At 46.2% G+C, this 12792-nt stretch overlaps 1 protein-coding gene across 1 annotated transcript; it reads right to left on the bottom strand.

Moving 5' to 3' along the window:
* Nucleotides 1–736: 736 nt before the first annotated feature.
* On the bottom strand, nt 737–6063 carry LOC306757498 (inositol hexakisphosphate kinase 2-like). The gene is made up of 5 exons (XM_079242575.1): nt 5429–6063; nt 4261–4489; nt 3626–3810; nt 3194–3369; nt 737–2058 (listed from the first exon to the last, which is right to left on the bottom strand). The coding sequence occupies exons 1-5, from the start codon at nt 5670–5672 to the stop codon at nt 1423–1425; spliced, it is 1470 nt and encodes a 489-aa protein (XP_079098701.1). The 5' UTR covers nt 5673–6063; the 3' UTR covers nt 737–1422.
* Nucleotides 6064–12792: the final 6729 nt, after the last annotated feature.

Raw genomic sequence — 12792 nt, 5'->3', positions numbered from 1 at the left:
CACGCCAACGGGACATGGTCCATGCCTACTGGACATGGTCCATGGCAACGGGACATGGTAACGCCTACTGGACATGGTCCACGCCTACTGAACATGGTAATGCCTACTGGACATGGTCCATGCCTACTGGACATGGTAACACCGACTGGACATGGTCCACGCCTACTGGACATGGTCCATGGCAACGGGACATGGTAACGCCTACTGGACATGGTCCACGCCTACTGGACATGGTCCATGCCTACTGGATGAAGAGGCTGACTATACAAATGAAGCAGCTGCTGAGGGACGGGACCCACTCTACATGGCAGACGGGAACCGTACCATCCAACTATCAGCCCCTAATCTGCCTTTCCACGACATGGAAGCTGCTGCCAGGCATCAGGAGAAAGGCAACGCGCTGTTCACATCATCATGTCTCTGCATGTTGACTCATAAACTAGTTTTTTTTAATCCGTGTAATTTTGCCAGATATTACTGGTGGACCAGTTGCAGATCAACGTTCTGAGAGATCCATTAAGACATGGACTGAGCAAGATGGGCTCGTACAGGTTGGCGGTCGGAGACATTTGTTTCATTCATTACAAACACAGGAAACAAACTCACATTGTTTTACATGAATTTGACTGTTGTGACGTTGAAATTTACAACAAGCAGCAAATATTTCCTTTCTAATAACTTCTTCACAAGCACCAGTAAGTATCCGAGAAGACACTGCTGTTACAACAAACCGGTTTTAATTTCCCTCCAACAGACTGTGGACAACACAGATGAGAAAGATAGAGGTATCCAAAGATGTCAAATAACAATATTAATATCATTATTGTAACATTAATAACATGGAATGTTCTACTTTCCATTCACATCTTTTTTATTTTTAGTTTATTGTATGAAACATGTAAAATAAATAAATATCTCTATATTGTCTCTGACATTTGAATATAGCAGAGGAACAGGGGAAATTATGGCAGAACAGGCAAAAGGAAGAAGCAAAGGGGGGGGGGTTAAGGTTTTCTTTCTTCCCATCATCTTGGAACAGCTCCTGCTCCCTCTGCCAGCCCCGTCTCATCTAAACGCAGTCCTCCAAATGTCCTTCAGTGCATGTTTGTGTGCAAAGTGAGTCTTTCTTTGGAAAATCAGACAGAAGGAAAACATTCTTCCATCTGAACCTTCGAGCCGCTTTTATTCGCCCGTCTTTATAAAGGTTCCGAGGGTTCAAACGGGACGACGACGCAGCGTAAAAATGGCCCGTTTCATGTCCCAATGGCAGACAAACCAACATCTACAAAGCACCAGCGGGGAGGGTCCAGTAAAAAGGCCGGCTGCAGTTCTGCAGATGTGAGCAGGAACCAAGATGTTGTGCAACTCCTTGTCCCTCCACCGGGTTGGGTGTTGCGCTGCCTCGGCGGCTGAACGCAGCTTTCAGTCAGCGCTGTGGTTCTCCAGCTCAGAGATGAACGTGATCAGGTTCTGCAGACCAAAGATGTAACCACTGTCCTGGCCCTCGTGCACCACGCTGTCCTCGCGGTAATGTCTGCACGTGGTGTGGGCGAAGTCTATCATTCTCACATCCACTGCAGGGCTGTGGGGGTTTGTTTGGGACAAGCGAGCCGGGCTCATGCTTGCACTGCTGCTGGAGCAGCTGTTGCTGCTGTCGCTGGACGTAGAGGGGCTGTGTGGAAAGCCAAGCGCACCTTCCACTTCCCCCTCTTCCTCCTCATCTTCCCCCTCCTCCTCAGTTTCAGGTTCGACTTCTGCTTCCTCATCCTCCTCATCTTCGGAGAGGCCGTCTTCGGTGCGTCGACGTGTGTGCTTCCTGTGTGGCACGCCATCGTAGATGATGAGCAGGGAGCTGGAGTAGAAGCGGTAAGATTCACAGGCTTCCAGGGCAGCTTGCATCTCTCGGAGTCTGCTGAGCACCGGGGACAGCAGTTCCCGGCGCAGGCGATGCCCGCTGTGGAAGAACTGGAACAGAGCCTCCTTGAAACCTGCCAGGGAGAGTTTGCGGCCGTGGTACTTGTTCATGAACATCAGCTGGCCTGTGTCCGAGTGGTACACCTGCAGCGAGCCAGAAAACAGGTGGAAAAGTTTAGTTCCAGCTGCTCCACATGAGGAGAAAAATTTACTGCATTTTATTTCCTTTTCTCTCTTTGTCTTCAGATGCAAAGCAGCGACCTCTTCGCCGAGGGAGAAATAAAATATTTCTCTTTCTGATAAAAACATTTTCACATGAGCTGCCGTGAAGCTGACAGCTGGATCTAGGTGTAGTCCAAGGTATACGGAGTATACACACGTCTAACCCCCCGTGATGCTGCTTGTACAGTTATACATGTCCCCACACATGGACCTACGTCGCCCAGCAGCAAAGGTTACCGAGGCTACACTGGTCCCGTTAGTCATCAGCTGCAGTAACTTTAGCCTGAACATAGACATAATAAAGACACATGTATCTATGTCTATGAGCCTGTCTGTCACCAGTCTGTGTGCCAGTACTGGTTTAGTCATTTCATAACTCTTCCTCTCAGAAACCAAAGAGCAGAAATTATGTGACAATGAGTAAATATACTGATGGATTGTTGGGGCGAACTAAATAGAGAAGTCTTATATGTCACTTTTTCTGACTCAGCGTTTTTCTAGGTTACTTTTCTCTGTTTTTCAAACCAGTTTCAAACACCACTGTTCAGGACCAAAACACATCAGCCCCCTTGATCCAGTAGGAACCTCGCAGACCCCTCAGCTCATCTGGATCTGGTCTTGTACCAGTTCCAGAGTCGGAAGCAGACCTGGAGGAGCTGCATTCAGCTTCTATGCTCCGCATGTCTGGAAGAACCTCCCAGAAAGCCTCAGATCAGCTGGAACATCCAGGTAGAAGACCCTCCTCTTCTCAGCTGCGCTTCACTTGTTCTTATTTAAACTTATTTTAAGACCAAATGTGCAAAAGTTTCTTTTAAAGTTTGATTTTAATATTTTTAATTCTAGTTTTATTCCCTTTTCCTTCCTTTCCTGCTTTAATTTGAAATGTTTATTTTCTAATGTCTCTAAAAAGTCCCGTAAAGTCCCCCCAGATGTTGAATTATTCTGCACAGATAAACATAACGCCCCCACTGCAGAGAGAAACTAGAGTTGTATTGATTTCTGCATCTAAAGCATCCAGCATGTTCCCCGAGAGGGCGGTCCTGGCTGCAAGGCGCACCTGCATGCCGCAGAGGCGAACTCCGATCGAGGCCGACGTGCTCTGCTGACACTTGCGGATCTGCATGGCCTTCTTCTCCTCCGACGCGTCGTCTCCGTGCTGCCGCGTGCCCATCTTCAGGTCCAGCACACATGGCACGGCGTGCCGCCATGTTAGGTTCTCTAACAGAATGAATTCTGGGACGCTGAGTCAAGGACTGTCAAACACAAGAAAAGCTTTTCTCTCCAAACACATCGCCACACTGACACCCGTAATATAACAGGACGCTGATAGCTGGACTCTGTATGAGGTAACAGGTGTCAGGTACAAGCATGCATGCATATCAACTCTGTGTAAATACTCAGACATGTCTTGGTGGCCAGAACACACCCTCTGACATGGAACGCCAGGGAGGATGTTAGAGAAGAGCAGCTCTCAGTCGGGGAAGGATACTGTACTGGTTCCGGTGCTTCGCGTTCTCCTTCATCCTCTGCAGCTGCTGCTGGTGACACTTGAGGCTCCAGGGGTTGTGTTTGAGCTGCGGGACAGCGTTGCTGTGACTCTGCTCCAGTCTGTAGTGGAACACCTCGGCTTGCTGCAACCACTCCAGCTCCATGTCTTCCTGCAGCTTGTGGACACTGAGGCGCACAGAGATTCCTCTCAGATTCTGCATCTTTACGTATATTCTGACTAATCATCTCCAGGGTTCACCATAATCATTATTACTGTAATAAAACCAGAGTTAATCTGGTTAATAGACCACATCAGGTGCACAAAGTTGGGATGTGGTTCATGTAAATGATGTCAACAGCCTGAGGTTATTAATAAAAAAACTGTAAAATGAGCAAGAAAAATGACTTCTGTTGAAGATATTAAAATATTCCAGCTGACAACTGTATTCTGAAGCTAATTTACGAAGCTGGGCGGAAATTTTTAATAAGTGCAAAAAAACCCACAAAAACATCAGTTTTTCTTCTTTTTGCTTCTTTTATTCTAAATGTTTAAAATGTATTTTCTATTGATTGTTTTGTTCAGTAAAGAATTAAACTTTAAATAGATATATTTTAAGGTGTTTTCCTCTGTCTCACCTCTTTTCCTTGTCTTTGCGAGACTGTCGGCCGTGACCATCTTTGCCGTAGTTTTCGCTGTCCACGAGCATCGAGGACGCCAACATTTTACCCCATTGCAGCATCTTGGGCTCACAGTCCGCTGAGTGGTCCTTGTTTTCTAGATCTGCTGCTGGGTCGCTGTGGAGGGGGTAGGCGATGAGGCACAGGTTCCCTTCCTCATCCTCCTCGAAACTTACTGACACCACGCCTGAGACAAGAGCAGAGACGCAGACAGGAGACATTTTAAATTCAGGCTTCATGCAGAGTGATGATGGAAACAAAAACCAAAAATACTAAAGATGCAAAAGGCTCCAGAAGTCAAGTCAGAATCATGTTTATTTATTAACAAATATACAAAACAGTCAGAAATATTTACACTGTATTGTACAGATAACACACACAGGAGTAAAAAAAAAAAAAAAAAAAAGTACTTAGTGATGCTGAGCTGTTAGTTTCAGTTTCTAAAAGTCAGGAAATGTTTCACATGAGAGCAAAAGTCCAGAACATTTTCACAGCTTCTATCTGCACGTTTGTTTACACCCTTCCTCAACGTGTCAGCATCATAAACAGCATCGTGGTGCATTTACAGGAAAACATGCTGAGAAAACAAAGCCTCTCAGGATGGGCAAAACAAGCAGCGCTGAGTAAAACGTGTGGAGACACGTCCAACAGTCTCTGCTGGACAATGTCCCTCCCTGTAATCCATCCTGAGGAAGACTCAGATGAAGATGGACATTTTCCTGAAGCAGCTTTCAGAAGCTCATCTGAAACATTTTTATCTCTGAGCCGGGGACAGAAAGAGTCATCATCTCCCACCTTCTCAGCAGACTTACCTGAACCAGAGCAGCTTTTTTACAAACAGGTGATTTCTGTTTGTCCCGCTCAGAGGCGGCAGCGCCCTCTGGTGGAGAAACACGGAACTGCAGGCAGCCGCTTAAAAACAACACCATGAGGCGGTGCGAGTTTGGCTTCCTACAAATCTCCAAACCCACATTTAGCCAGAGAAAATAGAGGAAGAAGACATGCAGAAACACAAGTTCTACACTGGAGGACTCTGCGACACAACATGATGTGCACGGACACGCGCACCAGACAAACAGGAAGGACAGATGCACGTAAACACAAAGGCTGGAGGAGGGCTTCTTACCTCTGTACTGGGGGGTAAACTTCCTCATTGCAGCAGGCAGACTCTTGTAGAACTGATGTTCACGAGGAATGAGGGGCTTGCAGATGGTCTGCTCCCCAAAGCGCAGGACGCAGGAATGACCCCCCACCTGGTGCACGAAGGGCTCCAGCATCACCCCTTTGTCCACGAAGCACTGCTGCTGCTGCTGCTCCTTTTGCTCTGCATCCATGGCCTCCTGGGCCTGAGCCTCCACAGCCGGACTCATCCTCCTCTGGTTCTGGCCACACTTCCGCGGGCATTAGCCTCCTCACGCACGCACACGCACACACAATGTGGTGGAGTGGGGTGGGGGTCCGGGACGCTCACGCACTGCAGATCCACCGATGACCAGTCCTGCTATGTGGCATCAAGACTGCAGGTTGGGAGCAGTTCCTCCTCCTCCTCCTCCTCCTGTCAGTCTGCAGCTCGAACACAAAGAGCAGGAAGCAGCTCGGGGTGTTGAAATCCGATCAGCTGCTGCTTCTCCCGGCAGCTCAGATGGCTGGAGATGACGGAGAGGAAGCTCTTTAACGTCCTCTAAACGGCGCGTTTGGCGCTGCGCTGCTGCAGCTCAGACAGACAGACAGACAGACAGGCATCGTGCTGGTGTCTCCTCTGCAAACTGGACTCTCTGACAGCCAGGATCTGCCTCACCACTGCTAAAGCTCCCCCAAGAGCAACACGCCCCGCCTCCTTTCTTAGCAATGAACCAATCACAGGCCGCAAAAACAGGTTGTTGGGTGGTAACCCTTCCAGGCAAAGCAGCAAGCAAACAAAGGCAACCGGAGTGTGTGTGTGTGTGTGTGTGTGTGTGTGTGGTGGGGGGGGGGGGGGGGGGGGGGGGGAGTGAGGAGGGTGAAGCTGAACTCAGCTGTTTGTCTGATGGCAAGCAGCAGACTCATGATTCACTTGGAGAACTAAAACCTTCCAAAAGCATGCAGCGTCTGAAAGTTTAAGCAAATCTGCTGCAAAATAAGGAAAAGTTCCAACATGAGACTTTTTCTGAACACACAACTTATCCTCACAAGTTGGACTCACATAAAAAAACACTTCTGCTGTTGCTTTTAATGAAAGTTAGCTCCTTCTGCCACTCATCATTGACATTCTGTGTTTATCGTTTCAACCAACATGCAGAACATCACAGCCAAACCAGCCGGTGGAAAAGTGAGGAATTAGCAGGTTTGTGGATCTCTGCTTGAAGTTTATTTCTCATCATACCAGCTGATAAAACCCTTCAGTGCTGCAGTACAAGGACTCCTTCAAATGAGATGATGATGGTGTTATTATGCATAAGACATGCTCCAAACGGGGGGGGGTGACATATGGAGCTGCTGGCACGGCTCGGAGTGGAAACTATAATCCTCATCTTGCATCCATCCAGCACCTCAGAGACAGAGATTATTCTGACAGGTAAAATAACATCTGATTAAGACAGACGCATCTTCAATTCAGCTTTATTCGTACAGCGCCACTTCACAACAATGTTGTCTCAAGACACTTTACATACACATCGTTTCAGGCCAGTTCATACATATCCTATAATAGAAACCAACTGATTGCATCGAGTCATGACTTGGATCCAATCCCCCATCCTGAGCTGCACGAGGCGACAGTGGGAAGGAAAAAACTCCCCTTTAACAGGAAGAAAACCTCCGGCAGAAACCGGCTCAGGGAGGGCAGCCATCTGCCTCCACTGGTTGGGGTGGAGAGGACAGGAAAGACAGATCAACATGTACAACTGCACTTATTCAGGAAGACCTGCGGAAAAAAGGAGAAATAACTTAGAGACGGCAATATTGTCATATATTTATACATTAATATATGAGAGAAATAGAGCGAGGTACTTCTCAGTGCATCAGGTAACATCCCCATTGCTACATAAGTAATGGATGGCTAGACTACCCATAACTATAAGAGCAATGAGCAGAACCTGGACAGTTGGGTCCCGTACATGCAGACTCCAACTCAGGAGATGCTCATATCCTAACTATAAGAATCATGGAAAAGGAAGGTTTTCAGCTCCATCTTAAAGGTGTGGAGGGAGTCTGCCTCCCAAACCCACGGTGGGAGCTGGTTCCATAAGAGAGGAGCCTGATAGCTAAAGGCCCTTCCTCCCATAGGACTCTTTGAGACTCTGGGAACCACCAGTAAACCTGCAGTCTGAGAGCCAAGTGCTCTATTTGGAATTTATGGAACTATAAGATCTTTTATGTACAATGGAGCTTGGTCATGGAGAGCTTTATATGTGAGGAGAAGAATTTTAAGCTTTATCCTGGATTTATCAGGGAGCCAGTGTAGAGAGGCTAAAACTGGTGAAATATGATCTCTCATGCTGGTTCTGGTCAGGACTCTGGCTGCAGAATTCTGGATCAGCTGAAGGCTTTTCAGGGCATATTTAGGACAGCCCAGTAATAGAGAGTTACAGTAATCTAGTCTCGAAGTAACAAAAGCATGAACCAGTTTTTCTGCATCACTCTGAGACAGAATGTCCCTAATTTTGGCTATATTACGTAAATGAAAGAAGGCTGTTTTAGTAACCTGCTTAATATGTGGGCCAAAGGACAGGTCAGGGTCAGATATTACTCCAAGGTTTCTCACTGTAGCACTGGAAGCTAAAGTAATGCCATCCAGGTTCATTACAAAACTGGAAAATTTAGCTCTGAGTTTTTCAGATCCAACGAGAATTACTTCAGTCTTATCTGAGTTTAAGAGGAGAAAATTTCTAGACATCCAAGTCTTTATGTCTATGAGACAATTTTGTAGCCTATTGGGCTGATTTGTTTCATCTGGTTTAAAGGATAAGTATATCTGAGTATCATCTGCATAACAATGAAAGTTTATTCCATGCTGTCTAATAATTTTGCCTAAAGGGAGCATATATAGTGTGAAGAGTATTGGTCCAAGTACAGAACCTTGAGGAACTCCATGACTTACTGTAGTTTGGGAGGAGGACTTGTCATTTACATGAACGAACTGAAGTCTATCAGATAAATATGATTTAAACCAGCTTAACGCTGTACCTGTAATTCCAACCACCTGTTCTAGTCTCTGTAACAGAATGTTATGATCGACTGTATCAAATGCAGCACTAAGATCAAGCAAGATAAGTACGGACACAAGTCCTTTGTCTGAGGCCATAAGAAGGTCATTAGTAACTTTCACCAATGCCGTCTCAGTGCTATGATGAGCTCTAAATCCTGACTGAAACTCTTTAAATAAATTATTTCTGCTCAGGTGGGCATGTAGCTGAGCGGAAACTATTTTCTCCAGAATTTTGGACATAAACGGGAGGTTAGATATAGGTCTATAATTTGCTATCACCTCTGGATCCAGAGATTGCTTTTTAAGTAAAGGCTTGATTACAGCAGTTTTAAATGATTGTGGTACATATCCTGTCACTAAAGACATATTGATAAGACTTAGTAGTGATGTATTAATTAAAGGGAAAATGTCCTTAAAGAGGCTCGTTGGGAGAGGGTCTAAGATACAGGTGGATGGTTTAGATGAAGCTATTATTTTAGTTAATTCAGAGGGTTGGACAGGACAGAAACTATTTAGACACAAGTCAGATCCTGGTTCTAAGGATGCTTCGGAGACCACAACAGGCTCAACATTATAAGTAGAAGGAAGAATATTGTGAATTTGATCTCTAATAGTGTCAATTTTATTCCTGAAAAAATACATGAAATCATCACAGCTAAGTGAGAAAGGAATACATGGCTCCTCAGCGCTCCGGCTCCTAGTAAGCCTAGCTACAGTGCTGAAAAGAAACCGGGGGTTGTTTTTGTTTTCCTCTATCAATGATGAATAATAAGCTGTTCTTGCCGTACGTAAGGCTTTTTTGTATACAATTAAACTTTCTTTCCAGGTTAAGTGAGACTCCTCTAGTCCTGATGAACGCCATCTGTTTTCCAAACGCCTGGACGCCTGTTTTAGAGCTCGAAGCTGGGAATTAAACCAGGGAGCCTTCATAATCTTACCTAATTTCTTCTTCTTTAGGGGAGCAACATTATCCAAGGTTGTACGCATTGAAGCTGTTATAGTATCAGCATGTTGATCAATCTGAGCAGGAGTAAGGCTTAAAGGGGGACTCTCAGTCATGCTAACACATGGTAGAGGTGAAAAAATTGATTCAATTGATTGTTTAAATTTTGTAATATTATTGTCTGATAAACATCTACTATAGTAGAATTTATTTTTGGTCAGTGAGTAATCAAATAAAGTGAATTCAAAGGTTAATAAGACGTGATCGGACAAGACAGGGTTTTGAGGAAATACTTTGAGCTTATCAGTCTCAATACCAGATGTTAGAACCAGATCAAGAGTATGACCATGAGAGTGAGTGGCTCCATGGACATTTTGTCGGAGTGGAAACTATAATGACTCCAAGATTTCTCACAGTGGTACTGGAGGCCAGATTAATGCCATCCAGATTAATTACATAACTGGATCATTTTGTTCTAAGTTTTTCAGGCCTGAAGATAACGACCTCTGTCTTGTCTGAGTTTAAAAGGAGAAAATTCAGAGTCATCCAGATCTTGATGTCTGTAAGACGTCTTTGTAATCTAAGAAACTGATTGGTTTCATCTGGCTTCATGGAGAGGTAGATCTGAGTGTCATCCGCATTGAAATGAAAATTTATACCATGCTGCCTGATGATATTTCCTAAGGGAAGCATGTATAATGTGAAAAGTATTGGTCCAAGTACAGAACCCTGAGGAACTCCATGACCCTGGTGTGTTAGGGAGACTCATCATTTATATTTACAAACTGAAATCTATCAGATAAATATGACTGGAACCAGTCTAATGCAGTCCCTTTAATCCCAATAACATGTTCCAGCCTCTGTAGCAGAATATTGTGATCAATAGTGTTGAATGCAGCACTGAGATCTAAAAGAATGAGTCCAGACAGAAGTCCTTTATCTGAGGCCATGAGAAGATCATTAGACTTTCACCAGCGCTGTTTCTGTGCTATGATGAGCTCTAAATCCTGACTGGAACTCTTCAGATTGTTTCTGCTCAGATAGGAACATAGTTGGGTTGAAACTGTTTTCTCCAGAACTTTAGACCAGAAGGGGAGATTAGATATTGGTCTATAATTAGCTAAAACTCCTGGATCCAGAGTTGTTTTTTAAGCAACGGTTTAATTACAGCTGTCTTAAAATATTGAGGTACATATCCTATTAATAGAGATGAACTGATCAGGTCCAGTACAGATGTATTGATTAGAAAACATATTTCCTTGAATAATCTGGTTGGGATGGGGTCTAAAACACAGGTTGAAGGTTTAGATGAAGCTATTATGTTGGTTAACTCGGAGAGCTGTACAGGCAAGAAACGGTCCAAATGACAATCAGCTTCTAAAGACGTCTCTAAGGCTGCTGCAGATGAAATAACATTAGTAGTGTTCAGGTTATTACTGATTTCCTTCCTGATAGAAACTATTTTGTTTCCAAAGAAACTCATAAAGTCGTCACAGCTGAGGTTGAAAGGAATAGATGGCTCAACGGCACTATGGCTCTTAGTCAGTCTGGTTCCAGTGCTGAACAGAAACCTGGGGTTGTTCTTGTTCTCCTCTATCAATGATGAATAATAAGCTGTTCTAGCCACATGCAAGGCTTTTTATACACTATTACACTTTCTTTCCAGACTATGCGACACTCTTCTAAGCCAGATGAACGCCATTTTCTTTCCAAACGTCTTGATGTCTGTTTTAAAGCTTGAAGCTGGGAATTAAACCATGGGCCCCGCTTCTTTGGGCCTTACTGGTGTATGGCAGTGTGTGTGTGTGTGTGTGTGTGTGTGTGTGTGTGTGTGTGTGTGTGTGCGAACACATCATGGCGCACTTAGTTTGTTTAAGTCATCTTTCGAATGAAGGCCACGAAAAGTGTCAGAATCTTCATAAATAAGTAGGAAAAAGTGTTCACTGGTGGCTGATGTTGTCTTTAACCCCGTCCTGTCAGCATCAGAACATGCAGGAGGTTCAGGAGGTGCAGGACATGCAGGAGGTGTAGGAGGTGCACGAGGTGAAGGACATGCAGGAGGTGCAGGAGGTGTAGGAGGTTCAGGAGGTGCAGGAGGTGCGGGAGGTGTAGGAGGTTCAAGAGGTGCAGGAGGTGTAGGAGGTGCACGAGGTGAAGGACATGCAGGAGGTGCAGGACATGCAGGAGGTGTAGGAGTTGCAAGACATGCAGGAGGTGCAGGAGGTTCAGAACATGCAGGAGGTTCAGGAGGTGCATTAGTTGCAAGACATGCAGGAGGTGCAGGAGGCTCAGGACATGCAGGAGGTTCAGGAGGTGCATTAGTTGCAAGACATGCAGGTGGTGCAGGACATGCAGGAGATGCAGGATATGCAGGAGGTTCAGGAGGTGCAGGGGGTGCAGGACATACAGGAGGTTCAGGAGGTGCAGGACATGCAGGATATGCAGGAGGTTCAGGATATGCAGGAGGTGCAGGACATGCAGGAGGTTCAGGGGGTGCAGGACATGCAGGACATGCAGGAGGTGCAGGATATGCAGGAAGTGCAGGACATGCAGAAGGTTCAGGACATGCAGGAGGTTCAGGAGGTGCAGGAGGTGGAGGACATGCAGGAGGTGCACGAGGTGAAGGACATGCAGGAGGTTCAGGAGGTGCAGGACGTGCAGGAGGTGCACCAGGTGAAGGACATGCAGGAGGTTCAGGAGGTGCAGGGCATGCAGGAGGTGCACCAGGTGAAGGACATGCAGGAGGTTCAGGAGGTGCAGGGCATGCAGGAGGTGTAGGAGGTTCAGGAGGTGCAGGACATGCAGGAGGTGCAGGACATGCCGGAGGTGCAGGACATGCAGGAGGTTCAGGAGGTGCAGGACGTGCAGGAGGTGCACCAGGTGAAGGACATGCAGGAGGTTCAGGAGGTGCAGGGCATGCAGGAGGTGCACCAGGTGAAGGACATGCAGGAGGTTCAGGAGGTGCAGGGCATGCAAGAGGTGTAGGAGGTTCAGGAGGTGCAGGACATGCAGGAGGTGCAGGACATGCCGGAGGTGCAGGACATGCAGGAGGTTCAGGAGGTGCAGGGCATGCAGGAGGTGTAGGATGTGCAGGGCATGCAGAATATGCAGGAGGTGAAGGACATGCAGGAGGTTCAGGAGGTGCAGGGCATGCAGGAGGTGTAGGAGGTGAAGGACATGCAGGAGGTGTAGGAGGTGCAGGAGGTTCAGGATATGCAGGAGGTTCAGGACATGCAGGAGGTGTAGGAGGTGCAGGAGATTTAGGAGGTGTAGGAGATTTAGGAGGTGCAGGAGGTTCAGGAGGTGTAGGAGGTTCAGGAGGTTAAGGAGGTTAAGGAGGTTAAGGACATGCAGGAGGTGC

This window comes from Telmatherina bonti (assembly GCF_933228915.1).
Source record: "Telmatherina bonti genome assembly, chromosome: 6".
Taxonomy (NCBI): domain Eukaryota; kingdom Metazoa; phylum Chordata; class Actinopteri; order Atheriniformes; family Telmatherinidae; genus Telmatherina; species Telmatherina bonti.
Note: the sequence above shows the minus strand (reverse complement) of the source record. Positions and strands in the feature narration are given on the sequence as shown.

What these genes read in the sequence shown, in the direction of transcription:
- LOC306757498 (XM_079242575.1), bottom strand. Translation starts at nt 5,672, where the DNA reads ATGAGTCCGGCTGTGGAGGCTCAGGCCCAGGAGGCCATGGATGCAGAG. An exon ending in GAAGCACCGGAACCAGTACA is followed by an intron (nt 3,370 to 3,625) that starts GTATCCTTCCCC and finishes TCAGCGTCCCAG; the next exon opens with AATTCATTCTGTTAGAGAAC. An exon ending in TTCGCCTCTGCGGCATGCAG is followed by an intron (nt 2,059 to 3,193) that starts GTGCGCCTTGCA and finishes GGCTCGCTGCAG; the next exon opens with GTGTACCACTCGGACACAGG.